This window comes from Eleutherodactylus coqui, chromosome 2 (genome assembly GCF_035609145.1).
Source record: "Eleutherodactylus coqui strain aEleCoq1 chromosome 2, aEleCoq1.hap1, whole genome shotgun sequence".
Classification (NCBI taxonomy): Eukaryota; Metazoa; Chordata; class Amphibia; order Anura; family Eleutherodactylidae; genus Eleutherodactylus; species Eleutherodactylus coqui.
The window spans coordinates 242,549,595-242,562,919 of NC_089838.1; the positions used below are offsets into that span (position 1 = coordinate 242,549,595).

The 13,325-nt window shown below is 42.9% G+C and overlaps 1 protein-coding gene across 1 annotated transcript in view; it reads right to left on the reverse strand.

Moving 5' to 3' along the window:
* Nucleotides 1-13,325, reverse strand: part of SERINC4 (serine incorporator 4) — a 52,106-nt gene that overhangs the window by 1,170 nt on the left and 37,611 nt on the right. Inside the window, exons 10-12 of the mRNA XM_066589980.1 lie at nt 8,084-8,156; nt 7,668-7,713; nt 1,689-1,842 (exon numbers count right to left, since the gene is read on the reverse strand). Coding sequence (XP_066446077.1) covers nt 1,689-1,842; nt 7,668-7,713; nt 8,084-8,156 — 273 coding nt within the window. The remainder of the gene's footprint in view (nt 1-1,688; nt 1,843-7,667; nt 7,714-8,083; nt 8,157-13,325) is intronic.

Consider the following 13,325-nt stretch of genomic DNA (forward strand, 5'->3'; position numbering starts at 1 on the left):
TTTTTTTTCTCTGTTTAAGGCCACTTAAGTATTTGACATTTTTAACAGTGGATCCTAAACAGAGAAGGAATATAATAGAAACATTTAGATTTGATTTTTGAATTGACTTCTGAGCTTGTCTTGAAGGGGTTTTCCAGGTAAATTGTATTAATGACATATCCTCAGAATACTCTGTCCCCTGTGTAGTAGCCAATACTGGTAATTGCAGACCCAACTCAATTATTTTAATGGTAGTTGTACCTTCAATTACCAGCACCAGCCACTAGACAGGGGTTAGAGTTATTGGCTTTCACTCCATAACCTGTGGGCATCCAAACAGCTGATCAGTCTCAAGCGGTAGACCCCAGCCAATCCGCTATTGATGAGCTATCCTGAGGATAAGTCCTCAATAAAAAAGTGGCTGAAAACCCCTTTAATAAACCAAATAAATCCTGCAGTGTTAAAGAGGCCTTCAATAGTACATTTGTTCATGCGACTATGCATAGGATACTGATTAGTCCCATTCACCACCACTTCTGATCAGTGGGTGTCACTGTGGTTCCTCCCCCAACGATCATACATTGATGACCTATTATAAATGGATTTTCCCATGATGGACATTTATCGCCTATCTAGAGAATGGGTCATAAATATCTGATCGATGCGATCAATACTGATCACATAAACGGTTGTCCCGAGCCTCTGGTCCTCCTCAATGCATAATTGCAGTGAGCAGGAGTTTGAATGGAGCAGTGGTTGAGCATGCATATTGGTGCTCCATGCAAATCTATAGGGTTGACAAAGACAGTCAAGTATAGTTCTGGGTTGTGTCTGTTAATCTCGTACACATTGAGTGGAGCAATAGGGTGCATGCTTGACTACTGCTCCATTCAAACTCGCCCTCACTACGGTCAGGCAGTGAGGAGGAATGGGGGTCCTGGGACCACTCATTCAAGGGAATGTGTATGGATTTCCTGAAGATATCTTCAACTGTTCATGGAATCAAAATGCTTGTTTTGCAAATAGAAGTAAACCTCTTTGTTAGCTGAAGCTCCAGAAATGACTTTATATGGAAGAAGGATGTACCCAAATGGCCTTGTCAGTCCTTAGCATTGTGTCATCTGGGTATTTCAAGGTGTAAATCATATACTTTGTTGTGCAATTCTCATCATGTCTCTGTAGATCAGGAACAGACTTGATTCAGGAATTATGTCAACAAGTTATTTTGTGGTAATTTCATACATGATAATTATCAGACACATCGTGTAATCTATAAATGTATATTGTGTTAGAGAGGGATGGAACACCGCAGAATATTCTTCATGCCAATTATTCTGACCTGATGGCACAAATATTCCACAACCTCCCTCACTCTTTACTGTTAGAGAGTGTAATGCAAGTCTAGATAAAAGGACAGATGCCAATTCCAGTAGTCCGTGGTATTAATGCACTTACATTCCTGGATGGTTTCCAAATCAAAGCCAACAAAGGAATACTGGGCATTAAGATACATTATTCTGAGACAAGTAGCTGCTCTTGCTCAATCAACATGTAAGAAGAGAATGTCAATAAGTACCATGAATGAGCATATAAGGGTTCTCCTGGCTTCTATCTAAACATACTCTAAATCACGGCAAGCTATTTCTCAGCAGGCCCTTCATGCAGCCCAGCAGGGAGACGAAGCACCTGGGAATGTTCGGAATGCACACCTGAACCAGTTGGTCAGCGTCATCATCACATAGAGGGAGGCGAGCGCAAAAACAAAGTGGAAGAAGGAGTAGCTGTAGATCACTCGCTCATGCTCGTCATGTATAACAGTCTGGCCGCCTCCAGTGTCCACATCCTGCTCACGGTTCTTTTCACCTGTTAGAGAGGGTAAAAAATGACTACCCAGTCTACATACAGCATGACCGTATTGCTACTTACTGCTGCACATGTAGAACTTCACATAATATCCAATAGAAGCAGTAGCTTAGCAGGTTTACTCTCAGAAAGTAGTTTAGAAGTGCAAGGAAAAACGTGACCTAAGGCAAGTTAGTTTATTAAAATAAAAAAGTTGCTTGGGAGTGTTTCAGAACTGAAAATATTTGACATCGAGTTGTGATGAGTTGGCCTTTCAGCACAGACCTTGGCACTGGAAACTGAAGCTAATACAGGCCATTGACCTTCCTTCAATAGAGTTCAGAGCAATGAATTATGATTACACAGTGCAGTCCTGGCTAAAAGTTTTGAGACTGATGAAAGTTTTGGTTTTCACAAAGTCTGCTTCTTCAGTGTTTTTAGATCTTTTAGGCTAATTTCAGACAGGCAAGAGCAATATCGGGCCATGAAACTTGGCCCAATATTGCACTTCCCAAAGTGCAATTTCCCCTCAACTGCGAGCTGTTTTTTCAATGGAAAACGTCACATTCGTGTGCGCCTCACATGCAGTGAAATGCTTTCGCTGGCCACATTGAAAACAATTGGCCATGCGCTCCAAGGGAACGCGCAAAGATAGGACATGCTGTGATTTTTTTTTTTCGCACTGCGATGCAAAAGAATAGTGTTCATATTCGTGCGAGATTTGTGTCTCGCCAAACACAGAAATCTTGGGTGATTTTCTCAGCTGTGTGAAAGCAGCCTTAGGGCTCATTTTTTTAGAGGGAGCATATATCTTTATAGACCCTAGCAACATCACAGGGGCCTGGGGGCATCTAATCAACACACTGGTGGGGGTGGGGGGCCCAGGTCCCATAGAACTCTATTTACGTCCCTTATTGCGTCCGTCAATCAGACCTGTGGAGCGTAGAGATTGGAGAGCACTTCAAAAAGAAGGTCCGCCATCAGGGCATTTACAGCGACATGCATTGGGAAATAAAACATCATTCTATCAGCACTGGTGATAGTAACATCTTTCACTAAGCTATGTTTCCGTCCTGCTCTCCTGCCCTTACATACTGTAGTGCTGTCAGCAGTTTTGGATCATCAAATCTGCTGAGAGACTCCCTTTAAGAATCAGTATTTTCACAGAATAAAGAATTCTACAATGCACAATGATATGGCAGCCAATGTACATACGAGTGAACACAGTTGTCTTTGAATAGTATGTTAATGAGTTGCATGCCTCAGTGTTCATGGGTCACTTCTCAATCACTATATCTCCTAGTAGCATGCAGAATGCCAGATTGCAATATGCTTTCAGCATGCTACTAGGGGGATATGGTGATTGAGCCTGCCCTACAGTTTATCAGGTGATGCATATTCGGCTTCTTTTTCTGTGAGTTATGTCTTTGTATATTTTTCTCTCACCTCTGTGATTTTATTTAGCTATTAGTGAGATAGGGTAGGTTCTGACCTACGCATGGTGGCCTTGTCGTGGCCCGTCAACTTACGTGTTTTGGCCAAAATGCAAAATAACACCTGCATTTATCAGTATTTTTTTGCTTGCAGTGTGCTATAGATGCTGGGGGAGCCCAGGATATCATGCCAGTGTGACGCACTGTGGTGATAAAGGGCAATCTATTGCTTTGCCAGTAGGTTGTATTCCTATATGGTGTGGCACACTTATAAAGCAATAGAAAACCAAGGTGGACTATACTCCATAGATAACAGAATAGCATACGACCATTATTATCAACAACAAAACACAAATGGGCTATGCTCACAGTTTCTTAAAAAGGTGTTTCAAACCTGATACCCAATATTCCGCATTGTGAGCCACTACATACTGAAAAATAGAGACCCCAGAGACCACTTCACATTAGATGTAATGCAAGAAGTTATTGTCCCTACAATGGCCCTAATATTTCCCTAACTGATCAGTAAAGACATCGCCCTACTGAACGATGGCTATCTGCTGTACATAGTCTATTACAGTATTAGCGTAATGTGTCTCCACCGGAAGTGTAAAAAGGAAATGCCCGCGCTCTTTAGGACCTAAACACCAGGGTCGGGCTACAGACACCACTTGCTTCAAACTTTTATTCTTAATATCCTCTGTGCAACGCGTTTCGTCATCCTACACAACGACTTTCTCAAGCACAAAGCACAAAGCATTTGTGCTTGAGAAAGTCGTTGTGTAGGATGACGAAACGCGTTGCACAGAGGATATTAAGAATAAAAGTTTGAAGCAAGTGGTGTCTGTAGCCCGACCCTGGTGTTTAGGTCCTAAAGAGCGTGGGCATTTCCTTTTTACTAAGTCCATATACGAATATACTTCGAGTGGGTCCTGCTAGCCAGCAGGACACAGAAGCCCAGCAGCCGAACGGACATACCAGAGGATTTAAAAGCCGATGAGGATGTGGAGGTGCTGGTGAGACCTCTGCCAAGGGGTGCTCGCCAGACACCGGGTGAGTCCAATTGATTTATTTTCTCCGTATTCAAACTCGCATAGAGAGTGATCACATAGAGAGTTCACAGCTCCAAGCCAACACAGGTAGCGCCTCCCTGACGTGTTTTTTGTATTCCACCGGAAGTGTGGGTGGCACGGGGCTGAGCTAGAGATAATGCTCAGGTCACGCCAACAGCTCCCGATTGCCTGCGGGACGCATACACCTTCACTGAACTGGTGAGGGAGAGATAGCTCAGTGGAGGCGATGTCAAAGCAGGACACCTGTATCTGGCGTCCTGTTGCCACGGCAGCCCGTAGACCCTCCGCGATTTTTCTCACAGGGGTCCGATGACCTCATGGAGGGAGGCGCGCTCCCTCTGTGAAACCCTTTACACGCTGCAATATACATCGATCACGGCATGTAAGGGGTTAACAGTGGGCGTCACTGCTACGATGCACCCCCAAGCTGATGCAGCGGGAGGTTAGTTATCATTGATAGTCGGCTCGCCCGCTGCCGGAGCTCGTCAATGTCGGGGCTGATGGCAAAGTAGTACGCCAGAATCTGGCATTCTGCTGCCATGACGAAGCCGTAGGCCTTCCACGATTTTGTTATTGCGGGGGTCCGTTGATGAAAAACAGAGGAAGCTCCCCCCCTCTGTGCAAACCCTTTACATGCCGCGATCAACATAGATCGCGGCCTGTAAGCAGTTACCGGCATCCTTATGATGCACCGAGCTCTCGGCAGCTCGGTCAAACTGGGACGCCACAGCCAATTGGAAGCTGTGGGCATTACCTATAGCTTAGCCCCGGTACGCCCACATTTCCGGTGTATACATATTACACTAATACCGTCTATTACACCCTACATATATACTTGAAAAGATGTCTTTATAAACCGATAGTTCAGGATGAAATTCCTTCAGAAAATATTTACAAATAGTCCCAACTATTTCCCCCTCTACTGTGGTCAGAGGGTTCATGATAGGACAAAAAGAAAGTAAAAGTCGTGAAACATTGCTTGAAGTGGGACGCACTAGGGGGCGCTACTGTTTGGACTTTCACTTTCTTCTTTGTCCCCTGATGAAGTCTCTGGCTGCAGTAGAGGGGAAACTGGTTGGGACTATTTGAAACTATTTTCTGAAGGAATTCCATCCTGAACTAATTAGCCATTGTAGGAACAATAGCTTCCTGTATTACATCTAATGCGAAGTGGTCTCTGGAGTGTCTGTTTTTACCTCATGAAGTCACTCACAATGAGGAATATGGGACATCAGATTTGTAACACCTTTTCAACAAACTGAGTATAGCCTATTTGGGTTTTGTTGCTAATGATAATGCACATATGCTATCATGTTATCTATAGCCCACCTTGGTTTTCTATTACTTTATTTATACTGAGCTGTTGTCTATTTACCTACTGACTTCATTGTCATCAAAAATAGTTTGACGTCATTGCATCATCATTGATAAGTTGGGTTTTAATCTCATTAATAAACAGTTTTTTTATGGGGGTATACCTAAGAGTTCGCTTAGACCTGCTGGTTTCCCATCTGAACGAGCGAACAATGTCAGAGATCGCTCGGGCAGCCTGTTTATACACACAGAGGTACAGTGTTAGTCCATAGAAGGCTTTAGGTGGAGCACGGATCTATAAAACAGCAGTGTGCTTGAGGCCTTGTTCACATGGCAGATTTTTCCACAGATCTGACACTGAATCCCAGTGGAATCTGCACTGATTCCACATCAAATCTGCTGTTAGCTCCACACCATAAAAAGTAATATTAATGCTTTAAATCCGCATCATTGGAAGAAAAAAGAAGTGACACGTCGCTTCTAGAGATGAGCGAGCGTACTCGCTAAGGCAAACTACTCGAGCGAGTATTGCCTTATGCGAGTACCTGCCCGCTCGTCTCAAAAGATTCGAGTGCTGGCGGGGGGGAGCGGGGAGTTGCAGGAGTGAGCAGGGAAGAGGCGGGGGGGAGAGAGTGAGAGAGAGATCTGCTACCATTCCTCCCCCACCGCTCCCCGCCCCCCCGCTGGCACCCGAGTCTTTTGAGACGAGCGGGCAGGTACTCGCATAAGGCACTACTCCCTCGAGTAGTTTGCCTTAGCGAGTACGCTCGCTCATCTCTAGTCGCTTCTTGATGCAGCTTCTGTATTGGGCAATTCCCATCCAGATCCACACAGCAGATATCTGTATTAAGCTACATCCACATCTGCACCCATGGTCTATGATTTATTTTGTTGTTCAGTTCTGTCCTCGGAGCCAAAACGACAAAAATATCAGAACCAGTGGATCCGGCATGTGCGGCGCTGGACAAATTCCATTCACTATAATGGGGTCTGTCCAGCCTCTGGCATGCTATGCTATTTCAAGCGCAGATGTGAAAGTAGCCTTAGGCCGGATTCACACAAGTGTATGCATATTTGTGCACATGGAACATTGTGTATATGCATGTGCAACTGCGTTTTTTACTGTACTTTTTGCGCGTGCAAAAAAACACGAACCGATGCTCCCAGCCATTGAAATGGCCAAGTAATTTAATGAGTTTGAGATGTGTTCTTTCCCTGTGCAAATAGAACATGCTGCGTATTTTTGGCACAACAGAATTGTGCATGTGAATAAACCCATTGTAACATTGGGTTCTGTTTTCTGCGTATTGCGTGCGCAATTTATTTGCGTGCAAATATGTTCATGTGAATCCAGCCTAAGGCCTTAGTCACACGGGCGCATCGGCACCCGTACACCGGCGCCGATGCGCCCGTCTGACTGTCGGTGAGAAGACGGACGTACCTGCAGACGGCCGTCTCTCTGCAGCGCTGGAGGAAAGAACATGTAACCGGCTCCATTGCCGGTCACGTGTTATTTCCTCCAGCGCTTCAGAGAGACGGCCGTCTGCAGGTACGTCCGTCTTCTCACTGACAGTCAGACGGGCGCATCGGCGCCGGTGTACGGGTGCCGATGCGCCCGTGTGACTAAGGCCTAAAACATGTAGAATCTTGCCATGGATTTCCATTTAAAATCCGCATTGATAAGAGCTGATGTGGATCACAATGCAAGCATAGCCCTAGACTATCAGATCTGTCAGCAGCAGCTTATCAGTGGTTTCCAAATAGCAACATATTCCTTTTTCTTTGTCCTTTGTGGTAGTATAAACTAACTGGACAATGAAGGAAAAAGCTGAAATAACACAACTGGATGCTCACAGCCAGCATTTATGACTCGCAAAGCATTAGAACTGTAAATGCGGTGGTTATGAGCTGTTTATGGGCTGGCGGCTCTGTAGATTGGTCGGCACATTGCAGAATAGTATATACTGTATGTGAGTGTGTGTTTGGATCTAAGAACATATAAAAGAAGGACATAAATTCTCATCACCTCCTTCCTCATCCTCTTCCGGACAGCAGAAGCAGCAGGACGCTTTCTACAAATAAAACGGATCAAGTCATACAGTGCAGAGGATCATACATACATGGGACCTGCATTCCATTCTATTTGCCCCACACTATAATCTCCCACATTACAGCCAGTGTATCCCATCTCAGACCTGACCACATCTCGGTGCACTGTGTATCACTGTTCTCTTGCTGCTCAATTTACCACAGTAATTCTTCAATTTGATATGCTGATCTGAACTAGCAATGAACCTCTTAAAATCCTGAGCTCACAGAATGATTACTCACCAGGAAGGAAATGTGAGAAAATGACTGTTCTGAGTGATAACAGGTTATGGAGTTTCTGAATGCACCAAAATGTGTTTCTTTCCAATACAGAATAATACAGTAGTTACTAACCTGGAACTCGTATGTGTAGACCTTAATCATCCACATAGGACCAAACATCTCAGCCAAGTAGGAGGCTTCATTGCTGGAAATGTATGAGAATACATGCTACATTAGTGATCAGTACATTGGCATGGCATTGTATCCTGCAGGTTTGCATGAAGATACTATATGTTAAAATTAGAGGACGTGTATACTTTGCCCATCGGTGTTTTACTGCTCTATCAAATTGCATTGAAAATAAAAAATACCACTTTGATTGAAATATCCAACTGTTTTGTTACTGTTAATATTAGCATCCTTAATGATGGATAGACATACAGAGTACAAAGTGGATAATACAAAATAGTATACAAGGAAATGTAAAAGTGGGGAAACTAGGGAACTGAGCCTAACCTACTAACATGAGAAGACCCTACCTAAAAGCGGAGCACTCACCCTGATGAGGGCAACCCCACGTCAGAAAACTGGGCAACCCTGGCTCTCTCTAGATGTTGACAGGGAACGTGGCAACAGTTAGATGTTATACAGAATATAAACCACAAATGTGCAGGAGACGAGATGTAACAATATGAAATAATAGACCAGACAGATCTGTATTGAGACACAGGATCAAACCAGGAGACACAAACTTGACCAAAACAGGCTAAAAGTACAACTGGCCCCCTCTTAAAGGGGGAGCCAGAATAAATGTGTACCAATTAAAGCTGATTGGCCAGCTGGGATACACACCGCCCAGCAGACGGATATATTCCTATAGTAGCAGAGAAGTGTCTCTGTCAGTATCCAGTGCCGAAATGACACAGAGCATGTGCCGGAATGAGGATCATGTGGGTCGGGGCTGACTCATGATGCCACCCGTGTTCAGATCCTCCAACACTGCTGACGAGGGCCATCGAAGTTGGCACCAATGGACTCATCTCTGCAAGATGCATATGCACACTGTTTCTATTGGAGTATGTGCGCACAGTTGCAGAATCGACTGCGTGGGAACATGAAGCTGGGTGAACATAAAAACTACATCCTCAGACTATTTGGAACCTGAGGACGTTAAAGGGGATTTCCCAGAAACAATGCTTTTCACCTATCCACCGTCATTCTGTGATCATGGGGGCTCCAGCAGTTCGGCTCCCAGTAATGAGATATTTATTACCTTTCCTGGGACCCCCACAATCACAAGAATGAGTGTCTCATATTCCCTATTTGAATGGAGGAGCGGTCAAGCATGCTTTATTCGGCTATCTCTATCAGTTCAATAGAGTTTTAATAGTGGTAGCGCAAATGCCCAAATGCTGCTCCATTCAAACAAGGGACACAGAATCATGGATCTCATGACCAGTGAAGGTCCCAGCGGTAAGGCCTTCAGCAATCAGACACTTTTTTCCTGTGAAAACCCCTTTAAGAATTCATGAGACATCTTATGCAACACGTTTCTACATAATACTATGGCATATCTTAGACGCCACTTGAGCAGGCATCTAGGATGCTGAGAGGTAAGTGCTATTTGATTTCCTATACCAACGAGTAAATAAAAGTACCCACATGAAAGGTCTTTTTTACTTTGATTCCACTCCAATGACAAACTATTTTGCAATCTCGATTAGTACTTGATTTTTCCATCTGCAGACTCTGCATAATTGCTATCCACTGGCACATAACATGTAAGGTCATATACGCTGTTTTTCTTTATAAGACGTTAGAAGCTTTACTTGGAAAAATCCATCAAAATTTGTAGAATTAAAAGAAAAAAATACTCATAAGAATGTGTCCTTTGAAATACAAACCAACCAATGGAGTGACTGCCCTAAAAAAGATGGTAGCAGACTGGAAATGTGAAGACGGCCAATGATACTCCCAGCCTGAGATTTAGAGTCCTGTTATTTAGGGTGATTTATGAAGATATATTAAACAGGTTCCAAACTATTAGTTTAATACTGTATGTAATTCTTATTTAGTCTATGCGCCCTCTGTCTAGGTTGGCGCTCTATAAATAAAGATTATTATCATTATAAGAAAGCGTCACAAGTCATATTCACAAACAGAAATCTCCAGTTCCCATCTCACCTTTGCAAATCTACTATATACAGTATGTGTTTACATCAGCAAAGTAACTTTCGCATTCTTCCAAGTTTCTGCTTTGTGTCAGCCGGCTTGCTGAGTACGGGCTGAGGTTTGGAAGCAGTCACTCTAGCAGAAGGCACATCGGCTAATGAGGAATCGTGTGAGGTCTACTCCTTTTGACGGAAGAAGTTTATTGAGGCTCAGTAAAATAACGAATTCCTTGTCTTGTTACTTCAGTGAAGAACATTTTCTGTACTCAGTTCCATAACAACCACATTATTCTGCAGCTAACCCTTTATGTGCAGTAAGTTTGTACACCTCATGCAATTTGTACCAAAAATGTCACTGTAAATTTAAAATTATGACCATAGTTTACTAGTTTTCAGGATGTATAATTAGCTTTGTGCTATTGGTTCCATTGGGCATTGAAAGTGCAATCGATAGTTTACAAAAATGTATTTTAACATCTCATGAACAGGTATAGACCAGAGAGGGTACAGAACACCAATAACCATCAATGTCAGTCTTCAATAGCATCAATCCACCTTTGGTCAATTCCAACTTCCTCAGTGCAGAAGAGTTACAATGAGTGTCAAGCTGGATTTCACGTTTCCTGTTGGATTTTCAATGGTTTGCAAAGTATAGAAAGCCTTTGCTGGAAAGTCTTAAAGTTTAGATTGTTATAGTCACTAAATATGTGTTACAAAGGCATAAAACACTTGACTGAAAGAGAAACTTCACTGGAAAGCACAGTGAATTCCAGCTTAACACTCCTTGCAATTCTTCCTTCGTTTTATAGGGCATTAACAGCTTGGGTGTGATCTACTGATGAATAAACCCCGTCATGGAGAGACATTTATAGCTGGCTATACACATTAGAAAAAAGTAATCTGAAAGTGTCAATTTTGAGGGTATCAGCTGACTTACTAATGTGTATGGCAGGGTCTCCCAACATTCCCTCAATGGCAGATGTTGGGGTAAGAAAGTTTGGGCATGTTGGATATAAAGGAGCTGTCTCACGAAATCTATTGTGCATAGTTGCATCCAGCCCATAATTAAAATAACTTTTTGTGTTCCTGGTATTAATATTAGAATAGTGACACCTGCTGTTTGCGCTCTGTGTCCATCTCAGTAATTGTTCCAAAGTGGTCACACATTCTCAGTCTTACTTCTCTTTCTGTTCCACAGTGTATGTGGGGGGATCCATGGTGTGGTGAGTGGCTGCTTCTGAAGTTATTGCTTTCCCTCTGATGTCAGAAGGATGCTGAGCAAGTGATAAAAGAGTGAAACAGCATTCCTGCAGAGAAGCAAGACTGAGCATGTGTGACCACCTTCGATCATTTATTGAGGTGGACTGGACACAGAAAGATTCTTCAATAGATACAATAGGTGTAAATACAAAAAATGTTAAGAATTATTGGGTGGATCTAACCATAAACAGTATTTTTCATAGGACCACTCTTTTAGATATGCAAGAACCTTTGTTCTTGAAGGAGATAAGCAACTATCAGTATCTACTGTATACACCCTCACATTATACAATGCTAATATAGTGATCACCTAGTGCAAGGGTTTCAAACTCATTGCCCGTGCGCCAAATATCAATATTTTTCTTCCACCTGTACATGGTACGACTGCTCCTTGAGTCATGGACAGAGGTTATTGCTATACTATAGAGTCTATACTATAGCAATAACCTCTGTCCGTGATCCAAGGAGCTGTCGTACCATGCACAGGTGGAAGAAAAGAAATTATATTCGGTTGAGTTTGACACATGTGACCTACTGCAACAGTACAGGAGAGTGCCAAAGGAACATATAAGGGTGGTCATGCATACTAGGTAACTGTTGGCTGAACACTTTTTGTCTGACAGCTACCTCGCCTGACATCCCCATATTGCTCAGCTCAGTTCTGCATGTAGAAAAGGGGGAAAGCCAGACAACTTTGGTAGTGGTGACAAATCTCCCCAAGACCATAAGGATCAGGGTGAGGTGCTTGTACACAGTAGACGGTTGGCCGAACATGCTGAAATTAGGGAATTTAGCTGATATAGATCCCTTGCGTATGGCCACCCTATAATAAAGCAGACTGTTCTACAGCCCATTCTTGGTCCATGAACATACAACAATGTTAATTTTGCAGCTCCTGCAACAGTCCTAGAAGGAAGAAACTGCAGAACACAATATACTGAAATACAATATTCATGAATAGCTTTTTGTTCTTTTTATGATGGCCATTTAATAAAATGAATTTAGTAGAAGCTGCGCTTTAGTAAAGGAGGCATAAGACACGCCATCAGAGGATACATACAGGACCTTTAATATCAGAGCAAGTCCTTTTATATTATACTCTCCACACAACTATATGCCAAGCTCTAATTTCCCCCACCTTATTCACATTGCAGAGATTTTACCCATTGCACTTGTTTTATTGGGAACAATCAGCTTTTTATGGAGGACTCTTCCGTCTTGCTAACAGCAGCGGCAGTAAAAGGCTTGGCTGCACAACAATACAGCATATTTAGAAGTATTTACAACGGTGCAGCGTTAGCAAATGTCCATAAGTAGGCGTGCGTCGGAGGACAGACATCCAGGGGGCAGCTGCTGCTGGCCTCTGTGTTTTGAACTTCTATCATTGGTTTAATTAGAAAAGATGTTTTGCATGCCTGGAGAACCAGTAATTCCCCATGTTCTCTGGTTGCTCTGGTCATGACCTTTCCACATTTCCACTCGGAGCTCAGTTAAGTATAGTAAGCCCCATTATTTATAACAGCTGGCAAAAGACTGATGTCTTTATAAAGAGAACTGTAAATATTTTCAAGTTTTCACCAATCGTGGGCATAAGTTTTATTTAACGTCCTTCCTCCCGCTCATTCCTTGTAACAGGCCAATGACTCTGTTATCTAATGAAGAAAAACACTTCAACCAGTGGAGGTCAAATAACACATCCCAGTGGGCTATTACTGCTTATAGTACTGAATATCAGCAAGACACCGCATTGTAATAAACAAAATATTTACTTAAGTTACATCAGGGTGATGCCTTCACACAGCTTGTCCTTTATATCCACATACACCCAAGTGTCTTATGAACAGGATAATGAAACAAGTTTGGTACGGTGTTAGCCAGTAGAGCAAAATGTGATTGTTCCCAGCAAGAGAAGCCAAGTAATCTTGTAGATATGATACCTTTTA